Genomic DNA, 15252 nt, shown 5'->3' with positions numbered 1-15252 from the left:
GAGCCTTCACTAACAGCCTGCTGTCTGTTCCACCTTTTGTTGTTTTGTGCTCAGTCTCTTCAGTTGCGTCTGATTCTTTATGACCCCACAGACTGTAGCCCACGATGCTCCTCTGTCCATGGGATTTTCCCAACAAGAATACTGGAGTGGGTAGCCATTTTCTCCTCTGGGGAATCTTCCTAATCTGGGGATTGAACCTACCTCTTCTGCAATGCATGCAGAGTCTTTACTGCTGAGTCACCTGGGCGACCTTCAGTTCCACCTTAGGGCTCCTGAAAACATAAATAAATAAAGAAGTTTATTTAGTTTAATTTTTTTTTTTTTAAGAACAGAAATGGGATAATTCTATACATATTACATATGAAAGTTGCCTTTTTCACATAACAGGCTACCATGGATGGCCCCTCTGGGTTAGTAGATAAATATGCTTTTTAATAACCATTGAGGCTTTTTACCTGTGAAGGGTGAGATCTCATTGGGGCAAAGCAGGGTCTCAGACATTAAAAATGTCCCGTCCTCTTGGAGCCACCATTCTAATGGAGAGAGACTAGCCATCTGTAGACCAAGACAGAGTTTGTCAGATGGGGATTAGTGCTCCAAAGAGGATGGAGAGTGAGAGGTTAGATAGAGGTGGGATGATTCTTGAGCTAAAATGAGGAACTAAGTGGTAGTCCAGATCCAGCTATATGAGTGTTAAGTGCAAAGGGCCTGAAGCTAAACCATACTTGACCTGACAGGAAAGACCAGGGGGCTGAGCGGAGAGTGAAGGTGGTGAGGTCAAATTCTGCAGGTCTGGGATGAACCCAGACAGGTCTAATTTCACAGGCTACATTGGTGATCCTGAGGTACTGTCAGGTTTAGGAGCCATTGGGCTGTGGTGATAGAAGTGGCACACCTGGACTTACGCAAGGACTTCAGGTTGACGTCAGTAGAATCATTATCATGACCTCCTCAAGCTGAAAACTTATGTCCAAATTCACCTGTTTCAAAGAAGTTGGATGTGGCATCTGCTTTAATGGATTTTTTCCTTCAGAATCATTCTACCAAATGCTGGCTCTTTGGAAAATAGGGAGTAAGTCTGAGTAAAGTTGCCATGTGGTTGTACAACTTGATATCTTAATTTTACTCTGATACATGAAATTAAAATGTTTATTGAATGCTCTAAAAACCAGGATTTTTGCTTTGTTTTTTGTTGTTGTTGTTGTTCTAGTCCAAAGCATCACAGGGTGGCAATCCTGAGCAAAATGAAGCCTCAAGAAAGAATAAGAAAAAGAAAGAAAAGTCTAAATCAAAATATGAAGTCCTGACAGTTCAAGAGCCACCAAGGATTGAAGTACATTTATATTTATTACTTACTTTGTATGATATAATAAATGCGTCTTCCTTAAAAAAATGCAGGTTCATACTGGTTGCCCAAGTAAAAAGTCTCTAACATTTTTTTAAATAATTGTTTTCCTAGTGCTAAAGAAAATAGTTGTCACCCATTTTCTTCACTTCTTCAATTTGGGTGTCTCCAGCACAGTGCCCATCTCATAGCAGGCACTCAGTAAATATCTGAAAGAATGAATGAATGAATGGTCTAGAGACAAAACTGCTTGTATTGAAATTTAATGGTGTATATGCCATACTACTAATATATACCATACCCCTCAGTGTCTTCTGACCTGTTTTTCTTTTGCTTTGGCATGCTTGCTTCTGCAGGGCCTCCTTTTCTATCTAGATGTCTTGCTATAATGTGCTCCATTATAGAGAGAAACTTATAATACCATAAATCTGTTGTGGGCCCTGGTCAAGAAGAGAATACCACCATCTTCCAAAAGTGTGCTTTAAATCGTTGTCCTGTGATACTCCAAGAATGTCCTTGTTCTCCAAGGAGCCATCCTGGATTCTGATTATGTTTCTCCTGGGTCAGGTAGTGCCAGACTCAGCAGCCTGGTGCTGACAGGAAGGGTCTCGGCAGTGCTCCCTAGGCCACCAGCTTAGGGTCAAGCCCGAAGTGTTCCCACAAACTTGAAGGCCTCCCAGGGCTTTTGAAACATTCCCTTGAGAATAATGGGATTACCTGTTTGAAAACCTGCGACTGCATTAGAGCATTATTGTTTGGGCCAACAAATAACTCATGTTTCTGCCCCTTATTTGTCACGTAATTTCTCCAGGGTGCCTAAAGTATGGACAGAAGTACATAAAACATTTTTAAATGATTTAAACATTGTTTAGAGACTTGTTTCTTTTTTCTAGCCTAAGATCAGCACACAGGACAGGATACTTAAATCTCCTGAGTTCAAGTTGATGGTTTCCCTAAAGAAAACGTAGTTGAAGGATGGTGGTTGAATACTCTTGTGTCAGGATGATTAGAGGCAGTTCATAGACTGCTTGGTGAACCCATCCTTGAGGCCCCATGCTCTCTGGGGGCAGGGGCATTCAAACTATGGTCTTTAAGTTTGTTCTAAAAGTGAAATAAAGCCAAAGCAGTTAGTTTTTTTTTTTTTTGTAATAATACCTTTGAGCACTTCTATAGGAAATTTTTATGGAAAAAAAATACGAGTGAGGGAGAGATTGTAGTTGGGCTTATTTGATTTTTGTGATGCATGAAGAGCTAAAGGGTATGTGGTTTACTTAGGATGCCGAGGAGTTTCCCAATCTGGCAGTTGCATCTGAAAGAAGAGACAGAGTAGAGTCACCGAAATTTCAGTCTAAACAGCAGCCACAGGTAATTTTTAGATTGAAACCACGATTGCTTTAGGCTTAACTTTTCTTGCTAAACTAAACTCTCAAGAAAGACTCCTTTCCAGACTTCTTCCTTTATGGGCACAGGTGGTTTTGTTTCAATTCATTTCTTCATTGGGGAACTGCATCCAGTATATTGAAACAAACTTGCTCTTAAGCCAGAACTGCTTTGTCACTTTTGAAATTAGATGATTGGTAACTGCTGTTGCTATATCAGAAAGGAAGGGAACACATACTGCTTGTCTAAGTTTGATTGAAAGAAAAAAACATTGACTTGGTATATTCAGGAAATAGAAGAATCCTTTTGTGAGGCAGTTAGGTCTGACAGAAGCATTGTCAAGTAGTCAGCATCAGAGAAAGAGATGAATCTCCTTGTACCTCAGCCCCACTGTGGATTCAGAAATGAGTTTGTAGTTCATAATCTAGATGGGGAACTTGTGTACTTTGGGCATGTTCATTATCCTTTTGCCTTTCAAAGTGGGGTGATTATTTTCACATTTATGAAGAGTAAGATTCTTAACCCTGTAACTTTGCATTCCTTTGTTGTAATTTGGCCATCTTCCATCCCTGCAGAGGTCTCTGTAGGCACCTGTGCTGTGCTTAGCATTCCCCTCTAGCTGTGAGCCCTCACCCTGTGACTTTGGCATTAAGGAAGAGAAAAGTGGCTGGAGGGCAGGAGTGGAGGCACTAAAGCACAAGAGACAACATGCCCATACAGCCTTGATATAGTCTCAAAACCCATATCACAATTATTTCAGAAATAACATTTGTTTAGAGTATGTCTGACTTTGTGCCTAAATTTAATACTTTGGACTTGTGTACATTTTTTGTTGTGCCCTCATGATTTCATGGTAGGTAGTTTTGCTCGCTCAGGCATCTGGAGAGCAAACAGTGCTAATGAGGCAGTAGTACTAACCAGTTGGCCTCACATAGACTTTGTAGCCAGGGACTTTATTCCAGCCTTTGTTGCTTATCCATAGATGTATGCTGTTATTTATTCATAATGGAGATGCAAACAGAAATGTAAGTGGTTTAATTGAACCAGTGTTAGCAAAGGAGAAGAAGGAAATAAGCAACCTTGGTGGTAATATTGGCAGATAATTTGGAATTGATGGGGCTTTTCTTTAATTACTTTTAATTTCAAGATTGTTATAGTCTCTGTATCTGTCTTTTCTTATCCTTAATTATATGGCTTTATGTTATAAATGAAAAGGACAGTTTGTAAAATAAAGTATTATGAGTAAACTTCTGATTTTTAACTTTCTAGAATAATTTTAAAAGTAGTAGAAAGAAAAGCCAGATTCCGCTACAGTTGGATTTGGGAGGAATGCTAACCGCACTGGAAAAGAAGCAGCACTCCCCGAGTACGAAGCAGTCCTCCAAACCAGTGGTGTTCTCAGGTAAAAGAGCTTGTTCACTTCAGACAAATGAGTGATGTCTTCTTCACTAAACTGTTTTGTGACGGTCTTCTCTTGTAACCAAAAGTTGAGTGAGTGAAAGTCGCTCAGTTGTGTCCTACTCTTTGCAACCCCATGGACTATAGCCTGCCAGGCTCCTTTGTCCATGGAATTCTCCAGGCCAGAATACTGGAGTGGGTAGCTGTTCCCTTCTCCAGGGGATCTTCCCAACCCAGGGATCGAACCCAGGTCTCCCGCATTGCAGGCGAGTTCTTTACCGTCTGAGTCACCAGGGAAGCCCAATCTGTAGTGCTGGAATTAAGGATAGTTGTAGACCAGTGGAATAGAATTGAGAATCTAGAAATAAACACACATATCTGTGGCCAGTGAATTTTTGATTAGGAGTGTTGAGTTTATTAAAAGGACAAAGATCACTCACTTAAAAAATGGTACTGGGACAACTGTTTTAGCATTTCCACATGCTAAAACAATAAAGTAGTACTGTCAACTTCACACCATATACAAAAATTAACTCAAAATGGATCACATTTTTAATATGAGCTAAAATCTTAGAACTCTTAGAATAAATAAAACAGGATAAATCTTCATGACCTTGGATTAGATGATGAAGTTTCAGATAGGGCTCCAAAAGCACAAACAACAAAAGCAAAAATAGGTAAACTGGATTTCATAAAAATTAAAAACTTGTGTACCAAATGATGTTATCAATACAGTGAAAAAACAACTTACAGAATGGGAGAAAATATTTAAAAATCATATATCTTATAAGCACTTAATATACAAATATATAAGAATTCCTACAGTTCAATAACTCTTATTACAAAATGGGCAAAGCTCTTGAAAGACATTTCCCCATTGGAAGAGAAACATATGGCCAATAACACACAAGATGCTCAACACTATTAGTCATTAGAGAAATACCAGTTAAAACTACATGGAGGTAATTCTTCAAACTTACTATGATAACTAATCAGAAATGTGGAAAATAACAAGTGTTGGTGGGGATTTGGAGAAATTGGAACTGTTGCTGATGAAAACATTAAATTGTACTTGGAAAATAGTTTGGTGGTTCTAGAACGCTAAGTAGAGAATTGTCGCGTGACCTAGCAGGTGCACTCTCTGAATGTATTCGAAAGAATTAAAAACAGAAACTCAGTCACTTGTACACCAGTGTTCATAGCAGCATTATTTGTAGTAGCCCAAAGGTGTAAGCAGCCCAAATGTGTATCAACAAATGAATTTACCCATTCAGAAGGTGGTATATACATATAATGGAATACTCAACCTTGAAAAGGAAGGGAATTCTATTGTAGAAAGAAGGTAGAGTAGAGGTTACTAGGGGTTGAGGGGAGTAGGGAATGAGAAGTTACTGTTTAATGGGGACAGATTTTTGTTTTGGGGCATGAAAAAGCTTTGGAAATAGGTAGTGGTGATGGTTGCAGCAACATTTTGAACATAATTTATGCCACTGAATTGTGAAGTGAAGAATGGTTAAAATAGTGGTTTTTATGTTATATGTATTTTACCACAAAAATTTTTAAGTTAATTAAGTGTGATGGTTTTAAGAAATAGGTCTTATTAAAAGATGGGTTTTCCACTTGATGTGATGACCTGGTGAAAATATTATAATATATAAGTGCTCTATGCAGGTTATCAAGCTGCATTTGGTAGAAATGAATTACCTGCTTGTCCATGGGAACACAGCAGGTGGCAGTGTTAGCTCCTTAGTGATGTGGTCATTTTCTCTGAAACATGCCTGAGAGCCGAGACAGTTAAAATTGGTAATGTGACATAAAGAAATGCTCATTTGCCACATAGTCTTGTAGATATGTTTTCCTTTGAGGTGGTTTAAAAGTGAAAAATAGGATCCAAGGAAATGATGAAGCTTGCTTTTTTTTTCCTGAAACATTTTAAAGCAATTTGTGGACATCATGTAATTTTACTTATAAACCCCTTAGTCTGGTGATAATTTTATTATGGCATCAATCCTAGAAGGGATAAACATAATTTGTTTCCTCAAGGGAAGGGAGGTAGAATATTTTTGTTTTTTCCAAAAATTTTCAAGCATCTGGAAAAGCTGAATAAAATCATGCAGTGAATACCCATGTACTCACCACCTAGATTGTACAGTTGTTCCTAATTTTTTTCAGTCACATAACTTTTCCAGAGGTCAGTCAACTATATCCTGCTGCTATGAGTGTGTATGTGTGCTCAGTTATGTCCAACTCTTTGCACACATACAAAGAGTATGTATGTGGGCACTGTAAGCTCACCAGGCTCCTCTGTCCATGGAATTTTCCAGGCAAGAATACTGGATTGGATTGCCATTTCCTACTTTGGGGATCTTCCCGACCCAGGGGTCAAACCCATGTCTCTTGCGTCCCCTGCATTGGCAGGTGGATTCTTTACCACCACACCACCTGGGAGGCAACCTGGATACTTGTAAAGTTTTATTAGAACACAGCCAACACACATGTATTTAAGTATTATCTGTGGCTGCTTTTGAACTAGAATGGCATTTGAGTGTTGTAATATGGGTATGCTCATTAGCTTAAAATATTTACTCTGGCCCTTTAAGGAAGTTTGCTGACCCCAATCTATCCATCAGTTTATCCAATGTCAATTTATTTGTATTTTATTTCCGCTGCATTTCAAAGTAACTTGCAGACATCAGTATATTTTACCACCAAGCATGCATATCATTAGAGTTCAATATTCTTATTTTCCTTTGGTGGCAAAATACACATTTAGTGACATGCACAGATCTTAAGTGTATCATTTTAAGAGTTCTGGCAAATATATAACTTTGTAACCCAAACTTCTGGCTGTGTAGAACATAATCAGCACCTTTGAAATTCCAGCGCCTTCCCATCCCAGTCAGTCCCTGCTGCTACTTGCAGACAACCAAGGTTCTGATTTTTTTTTTCCTGCCATAGACTGTTTTTTCCTGTTCTAGAACTTAATATAAATGAAATGTTTGTTGGTGGAGGTGGGAGTTTTTTAAAGCTGAAAATTCTAAAATTCTAAATGCTGTTTCTCATGTGGATTATTTTATATGGGCTGCTGAATGGTATAGTCAGCAGTTTCCTAAATAGCCTTCTCATAGGTATAGCAGAAGTAAGTCTTAGTGAGTTTCATAGTGACCTTAATTAAGAGCCACAAATTTAAAATGTGTGAATGCAGTTAATTTAGTCCAAGTATACAGTGGCTGAGGCACCAGTTGACAACATGTCCTTGAACCTAGTATTTCTTTTTCATGCAGTATCCCCAGGACTGCCAGCAATGGCACTGCTGGGAGCAAGCTGAAAGTGCAGGTTCTGGAACACCTCTGATGTGGTACACTTAGAACCACTTGGTATGGGATGAGCAGTAGGTGTTTTTAACAAGCACACAGTGCGACTTTTGGTTTTGTTTTGTCCTTGTTTTTCACTTTTTGTGGTGGAACGTTTAAAACCTAGTCAAAAGTAGAATAAGATGAAGACTGCCACCATATGCCCATTACCCAGCTCCATCAGTTACCAGCATTTTGTCAGTCCTGTTGCATCTGGAACTCTGTTTTTTTCCCCTGAAGTACTTGTAGACATCATGTCATTTAACCTGTAAATACATCAGTCAGTATTTCTAATTGATAGTGATTTTATTTTTAATTGAACCATTCTGCCATTCTCCCTTATAATAATAATAATGATTATTTTTTTGTTAGCATCTTGTATCCAGTCTGTATTTAAATTTCTCTCCCAATGATTTTGGTAATTTTTTTCATTTCAGGATCATACATCACATGTATGAGTAATTCTTCAGTGTATCAAAGCTTAGGATCACTGCCTTCTTAGGTATTCCTCCTTCAAAGTTACTTTGCTCAGCGTCTGTTTGGGAAAGGTCTGCAGTGTTTTTTCCAGAAAAGTCAGGAAAGTGCTTGGCCAACCTCTGATTCTGAAAAATGTAGCTTCTTGGGGAGCCTACAGGGAAGCATGTGAGCTACTAACTGAATGTTCTAGACCTCCAGCCAAAGGTAAAAGCAAGAAAAGTGAGGGAACTACCTCTGAGGCTATATAAGGTGGCTCTTTTGCAGCTAGATTCAAGTTGGACCTTTTAGATGGAATTGTATATGAAGTTCAAGACAGTTTGGCAAGAAGTAGGGGCCCTCAATCAGATGATATTTTTAAGTAGTTTGAGGTTGTTAGATTGTAAGGTTGGTTATTGGGTTGTTGGATTTTGGTAGTATTGAAAGGATGTTTTGGCCACAGATCCCAGTGATGCCCAGATACTGACATGTCCATCATCTCCTTTTTGACATCAGTAATGGAACCATTCTTACCAGAAAAAGTAAAAATCAGCTGAGAGGAATTCAGAATTTCTCTTTTTTATTGTTAGATTAGCTAGTACCAAATATCCTACAAGAGGCTTTCTTGCCAGAACACAACTTAAAGGCCTTTGGTGACTTATATCTATTCTGGAGCCCAGGTTTGGCCTTCCCAACTGGCTGATCAGATTAATGAGGAGGTGAATGCTTTTACCAGCAGCATAGGGAAGAGTAGCTTTGGCCACCTACCAGTGTCTTTAAGATGTGTTTCTGGTAGACAGCTTATAGTCGGAGCTTTCTGTTTAATCCAGGCTGAGTGGGGTGCTTTGTTCATTCATGTTTAATGCTATTGTTACTGTGGTTGGATTTACTGCTGTTACTATTGTTTTTTTCTGATTCTTTCATGCCTTAATTTATTCCTCCGTTCCTCTTTAACTGTTTTCTTTTATGTTAAATAAATATATAGTACCATTTTGATTCCTTTGATTTTTTTCCTTTACTTTAAAAAACTAATTTTCTTAAAAGTAAGAAAGTACTTGCTTATAAATAAATAAATCAAGCAACAAATTCAGTCCTTATTTACCTAGAAACATCTATATTTTAGATTCATTTTTTGAAGGATATTTTCACTGGATATAGAATCCTTGATTGACAGGTTTTTCCCCTCCCTTCTTTGAATGTCATTCCATTGCCCTCCTGCCTCCATTGTTGCCAGTGAGATGTCAAATATTACTTGTCTTCTTGTTCCACTTTCTGTGACGAGTTGTTTTTCCCTTGCTGTTTTTGTTTTGACCTTCAGCAGTTTGACTATGATGTGTCTGTGTCGGGATATCTGCATACTTCCTACCTGTGGTTGAGTAATACTTATCCTATTATGAGTTTTTCAGTTAAAATATTCATTGAATTTGGGAAGTTGAGGGCCATTATTTCTTCAAAATATTTTGTCTTTTCTCTTTGCTCTCCTGGCATTCTCATTTTATATATATTGGGATATTTGTTGTTGCCCCACAGGTCTCTGGAGGCTCTTTTAAAATCTTTTCTTTAAATTAAATGATTTCTGTTGATTTATCTTTAAGTTCATTGATTTTTCTCCCATCTCAAATCTTCTGTTGAGCCTCTCTCCTTATTATTTGTATTTATTGAAATTCTGGGGTTATATCTAGTCTCACAGTTGCCTTCATTTCTTGGTCAGCTGAAGGCACTCAAAAGACAGTTTCTGATAACTTCCTTTTTTCTTTAGGGTGAGTTACACTTTCTTGTTTCTTTTAAAGTTTCACAATTTTTTGTTGAATACTGACTTTTAGTTAATACATTGTAGCAACTGGGTATTTGATTTTTTCCTTCTGAAGGTAGTGATTGTGATGGGGTGTTTTTTGTCTTGTTTTGTTTTGTTTGAGAAACAGCCTGGTCTGAATCTGGTGGCTGCCTTCCCCACAGTGTGTGGTTGCTGATGTCTCTGCTTAGTTGTTTTTTTATTGTTTTTGTTTTTGGGTTGTCTTTCCAGGAGGCACCCCTGTGTCTACACAGTACTTTTAAAAACATGTACCAAAATTAAGGAGGGTGGGTAAAATATCTTTGGAAAAATACTGATGGTTGTTGAAGCCGGACAATGAATGAGTACATGGGTTTGTTGTTATACATTCTCTTTTATTTGGTGTGTGTTTAGAAGTTGTCCTAATTAAAAAGTTGGGGGAAAGTAGGCACAAATTAACTATTCCCTTGGAACAGGAACAAGGTGGGAAATAGAGCAGAACCACAGTATGCAGTGAAAGTGTTCAGAGCAGTGATTGTGATCATGTATTTACTCTGCAGGGAATTTAGGAACGTACGTCTAGAAAACTCAAGAGAATCAACTCAAAATATTGCTAGGGTCTTATATAAGGGCCTTTTAAGATAGTGAGGTATAAGTTATATATATATATACATGAGGTAGAAGGAAGCCAGTGGCCAACTTCTGGAAAGGCAGGGTCAGCTGAAAATGGTGGAGTAAAAGGGGCATCTTAAGTACAAGCTACCTGGAAAAGCTCATCAAAAAATGAGACCCAAACACATCATCAGACTTAGCTGAAAAATGTAGGAGGTTTGATTATGGGGATAGGAAACTGGTTCTCTCAGGGACAGTTTGATGGGGATGAGGAAGGTTGTGGGGATGGGTGGGCAGCACAGGAAGCCCCTGAGACAGATCTGCAGCAAGCCTGCCTCTGGAGCCTGGCAGGCGGCGAGTGGCAGCCTGAGCCGTGTGTCCGTACTGTGTTGCAGTTGGGGCAGTGCCCGTCCTCTCCAAAGACTCCATGTCAGGGAAGAAGGGCCACCGCCTTGCCCAGGTGAAGACCCCGCACAACCCGTTAGACTCCACTTCCCCCATGACGAAGAAAGGGAAGCAGAGGGAGGTCCCCAAGGCCAAGAAGCCAACCCCACTAAAGAAGGTGTGTGGCATTTTGTTTGAAATTGGGCGCGAGTAAGGCTCTGCTGTATCTGTTCTACTTCTTCCGACTCTTAGGTTTTTAGATTTTTAACATTTACTCTGATTTGAAGCTGCTCTGAATCAAGATGCATGCACGATGCTCTGAAAGATGATCCTGGCTCTCCCCTCATGGTGTGCAGAGCGCCTCAACTGCTGGAGGGGGAGGCCTTATTTATTTATTCATTTCATACTTTGTAGTGACATGGACAGAAATCCAGAAATGGGGGAAGTCTGTTCTCGTTTTCATTTTTTACCCTCATCCTACCCTGAGGCGTTGTGTCTGATGCTCTGATTTGGTAAATATTGGACACTTCCTGCCACACGTCTTTGATTTAACTCTCAAAGCAGCCTGTGGGGTATTGTGAGTCTCAGATGGGGGAAGGCGTGTCTTGCCTAGGGCCAGATTGAGCTGTACAGTTGCATCAGAGCCCACGTTTCACATGCAGTGCTGTTTCCCCAGGGGAGCCTGCTGTTCCTGGGCCATGGGTGAGAGGGAGGGGGCAGGTGGCTGGGGGAGTAAGGGCACAAACAGGTACAGTGCCAGCCAACTCAATGCGGGTGGCTTATTTCACAGAAGAGCTTATTTTCAGATGCGAGTGTTTAGGTGTTTCAATCGTTTATTTAACTTTAAAGATTATTTTGAAAGAACGGCAAGAGAGAAAGCAGCAGCGTCTCCAGGAAAATGCTCTGAGCCCAGCGTTTCCCAGTGACGATGTGCAGGATGTGCAAGATGAAGAGAGCGGCAGTGACGATCAGGTCCTCAGGCCACCTGACGTGTTAGGTATTGAGTTCCGTTGGTTTGCATCTTAAAGAATCCCTCGATGGGAGTAGCCGTGTACACAGCCAATTGTCTGGCCTTTGCCCAGCCCGGTCGCTATGTGGTAAAAGCAAGAGGGCCTTGGGCCTTGGGCCTTGGGAATGCAGACATGTTTCAGTGTCCTGACTTGACAGTAAGAGGACATCCCTGTGAACAAGTTGAGCTTCTGGTGCCTCTGCTTCTCGGGGCTGTGAGAGACAAAGGGATGAGGCCCCTGAGCTCGATCTGTGTGATACTGGATGGTCCTTGCAGTTTGAAATTGCCATGAGAATAACACCATTAAGTGCAAAGGTGCTTGCCCACAAGTGTGTGAGACATGGTGTCATTCCAAAAAAATGGGTTAAGGAAGCTTTTTATTGAATTACCCTTTTGGAACAGTACACAGATCATACCCAGTTCAGAAGCAGAATGGCCCCTGAGTCCCCATGATTCTGGTCCAAGGCCTCACCCCGTCTGCAGTTCACCCATGAGCTTTCAAGCTTCATTCCAGTGGAATCTTGTGTGTTCTTCTGGCCGGCAGTATGTCTGTGGCCAAAAAAGTTCCTGATTGTCAGTATGGCATAGCATTCAGGTGTACAAACATTCCAGGTGGCACGTGGGTGTTGTGGGAGTTTCCATATGGGCTCCGTTAGAAGCAGAGATGCTGTGGCAGCTTGGGGTGTATATAAGAAATGCGAGCACACCTCCTGCTGGCATTTCCCCCTGGTGCATCTCCAGCTTGAGTCCACTGCCATCCAGCCTAGAGGCCCGAGGCCCCTGCCACACAGGCTGCTCAGGGTTTTATGAGCTACACCCACGGGTGGTGGAGAGGCCAGCCGCTGAGTCTGGGTGCTCTGGCAACGCTGTCGTGGATGCGCTGTTGCATTTCCTGCCCCAGGCCCCTCAGTCTGTGCACCGAGCCCTGCAGGGGGGCCCTGCTGTGAGATCTTTCTCTGAAATTCCAGGGGAAACGAAAGAGTCTGTGTCCTGTGTTCCTGTGGAGGAGAGCAAGTCAGAGGAGCAGCTGGGAGCTGAGCCCCAGAAGGAGACGGAGGCCTGCCCCAAGATCCACAGCCGGCGGTTCAGGGAGTGAGTGAGCCGGGGCATTGGGCTCACTCTGATCTTGGGCCTCAAGTTCTTTGCCTGCCATGCTCGGTACAGTAAAGCGGCCAGGCTGGGCCGTGGTGTTTGTGTCCTCCTGGTGGAAGGTGGCTAGGACCTGGTCTTAACACATGCCAGGGCTACCTAATCTGCTCGCGAGAGGTCTCTGTCCTCGTTCCATGATCCCTGAGGTGCCCTTGAATCCACGTTTGTGATTGGGAACGGGTAGTAAGGTGACAGCTCATGATCTGAGGTCCCTTTCTGTGTGTAATTTCTTAGGTTGCTCCGCCTCTTTCCCTCCCACTTTTCTTCAGGGTAGACTCTGCAGATGTTTGTCTTCACGAGGAGAGGTGCCTGGGAGTGGCTGCCCTGGGGATGTGGGGCCCAGAAGTCTTTGTCCCTTGTGGTTGGGGGTGGGGAGGATGCCTCCATCCACATCTTTTATAAAATTCTGTCAGTCAGGAATCCCACCTTTTTGACTGGCATTACTCATCAAAGCATGATTCCTTTAGAGGAGCTGAACTGCCCACACCTCATCTGAGGTGTGCCGGGAGCATCATGCCCGAGTATCGCAGCCAGAGGAAAGGTGACCGTGTCCAATGTTCCTTTCAGCTACTGCAGCCAAATGCTCAGTAAAGAAGTTGACGCCTGTGTTACGGACCTGCTGAAAGAGCTGGTTCGTTTCCAAGATCGTATGTACCAGAAAGATCCAGTCAAGGCTAAAGCCAAACGCCGACTTGTGTTGGGGCTGAGGGAAGTCCTCAAACATCTGAAGCTCAGAAAGTTGAAATGCATCATCATCTCTCCAAACTGTGAGAAGATACAGTCGAAAGGTAAGGGTGCTGTGTGGTCCCTGGTGTGTGGCTCCTGCAGTACACGCCCTCTGGCCACCACACGCCCGTCAGCTACTTGGGGTTGGGGACCTTGGAAGTGCAGTTTGTTTCATTTTCTTTTAGTTGAGGTTTTTTAAAATTTATTTTTAATTGGAGGATAATTGCTTTACAGTTTTGTGTCACACATCAACATGAATCAGCCATAGGCATACGTATGTCCCCTCCCTCTTGAACCTCCCTCCCACCTCCCACCCCACCCCACCCCATCCCATCCCACCAGTCTAGGCTGTCACAGAGCACCAGGTTGAGCTCCCTACTTCATACAACAAATCCCCACTGGCTGTCTGTTTTACATGTTTGTTTCCAAAGTTCGCTGGATCACCAAGTGATCATTCTGAGCAGCTGGGCCCCTGCAGTCTTCACCACATGGTTCCGGCTGGCCCACGCGGACCAGAGAGGGTTTGTCACCCTCATGCAGCAGGCCGGGTGCAGTGCTGCTTTCCTCTGGAGCTTTGGGGGGTGGTCCCTCACACCACAGAGATTTTGTGACTGGCAGCTAGGCAGTCCCTGCATTGGGCGTTTCCTCAGTGTGTGACTAACTCGTCTGTCCACTTACTAAAGGTGTGGGTTTGTCCAAGCCCTTGGCCATCCTACTGATGCTGGAATGTTGGTTCTCTTTTTCGGCATGTGATGTGCTGGGTGAGGTGACCAACAGACGGATGTCTGACATCTCCCTGGCCCTCAGCTGACCCACTTGGTGTCCTCCTGGGGATGCGCAGTAGAGGGGCTGTTAGGAGCAGGATGCCGTCACTCAGATGCCGGTCCTCCATCTTGGTCTCAACATTCAGACTCCTGCTCTGGTCCCATTGCTCTCTCCTGCGGTGTAGAGTTCCACTTGGCTGGAACAGCGCTTTCAGAGAACCAGTCCAAATCCCAGTGCTGAATCTTTCCAGTTGCTATTTCCAATCTGAACACTTGAGGTTTCCTGACTTGCCTGCAGCATCCAGGGGCCCTTGGGCAGCAGCTGGATCTGCTCATGGCCAGCCCCATGGACTCATCCCAGTCCAAGCTGGAGGCAGATCCAGTTCCTGCCATCAGAAAGGGCTCTCAGGTTTGTCCCTTTGGTTGTACACTGGCAGTGTCCAGACCACAATCCCATGGCAGACGCTGGGCTTTAACACGAATCACCCCTCAAGCTCTCAACCAGCTGCCTGAACCCCCTTCTTAAAGTAGTGGATGCTTCGGGCATTCTGCAGCTCCTCCTCTGGGGCCATTCTAGCCCTGCCTCCCATGCAGCTGTCATCCTGGGGATGTCTTCTGGTGGCTGTGGTGTTTGTTGGCTCTCACATACTCCCTTGTCTTGGGGTGTGTGCATCCCCCCGTCAGTGGCTTATGAGAAAAAATGGCAGGGCATCTAGAAGATGGTGCTTGAAATCCAGTCTTTCCAATTTCTGACCTTTATTTCTTTTCTCCCTTCTCTCTGGAAGCTTGTGGGAACCCTGTGCCCAGGGTTCTGAGAGGTGGGACGGCTTACAGGCAGTGTGCTCAGTTCGGGACATGCTGCTGGGTTTGTGCTCTGAATCTCCCTCCTGTTGCTCCTCTCTCGGCTC

The 15252-nt window shown here is 42.7% G+C and overlaps 1 protein-coding gene across 45 annotated transcripts in view; it reads left to right on the top strand.

Moving 5' to 3' along the window:
- SECISBP2 (SECIS binding protein 2) overlaps positions 1-15252 on the top strand; it is a 39638-nt gene that overhangs the window by 14777 nt on the left and 9609 nt on the right. For 33 of the 45 annotated variants that reach the window (XR_014077459.1, XR_014077496.1, XR_014077504.1 and 30 more), the window contains 7 exons: positions 1211-1333; positions 2621-2710; positions 3995-4127; positions 10708-10874; positions 11546-11693; positions 12674-12797; positions 13422-13642. Coding sequence is in view for 34 of the 45 variants with exons in the window: in XM_081572238.1 (XP_081428364.1) it covers positions 1211-1333; positions 2621-2710; positions 3995-4127; positions 10708-10874; positions 11546-11693; positions 12674-12797; positions 13422-13642 (1006 nt within the window). In the remaining 11 variants the exon portion in view is untranslated. The remainder of the gene's footprint in view (positions 1-1210; positions 1334-2620; positions 2711-3994; positions 4128-10707; positions 10875-11545; positions 11694-12673; positions 12798-13421; positions 13643-15252) is intronic. The other 12 variants (XR_014077486.1, XR_014077479.1, XM_081572210.1 and 9 more) reach the window with 1 other exon arrangement.

The sequence above is a fragment of the Giraffa tippelskirchi genome, chromosome 1 (assembly GCF_054371585.1).
Source record: "Giraffa tippelskirchi isolate mGirTip1 chromosome 1, T2T-mGirTip1v1.2.pri, whole genome shotgun sequence".
In the NCBI taxonomy this organism is placed as follows: domain Eukaryota; kingdom Metazoa; phylum Chordata; class Mammalia; order Artiodactyla; family Giraffidae; genus Giraffa; species Giraffa tippelskirchi.
Note: the sequence above shows the minus strand (reverse complement) of the source record. Positions and strands in the feature narration are given on the sequence as shown.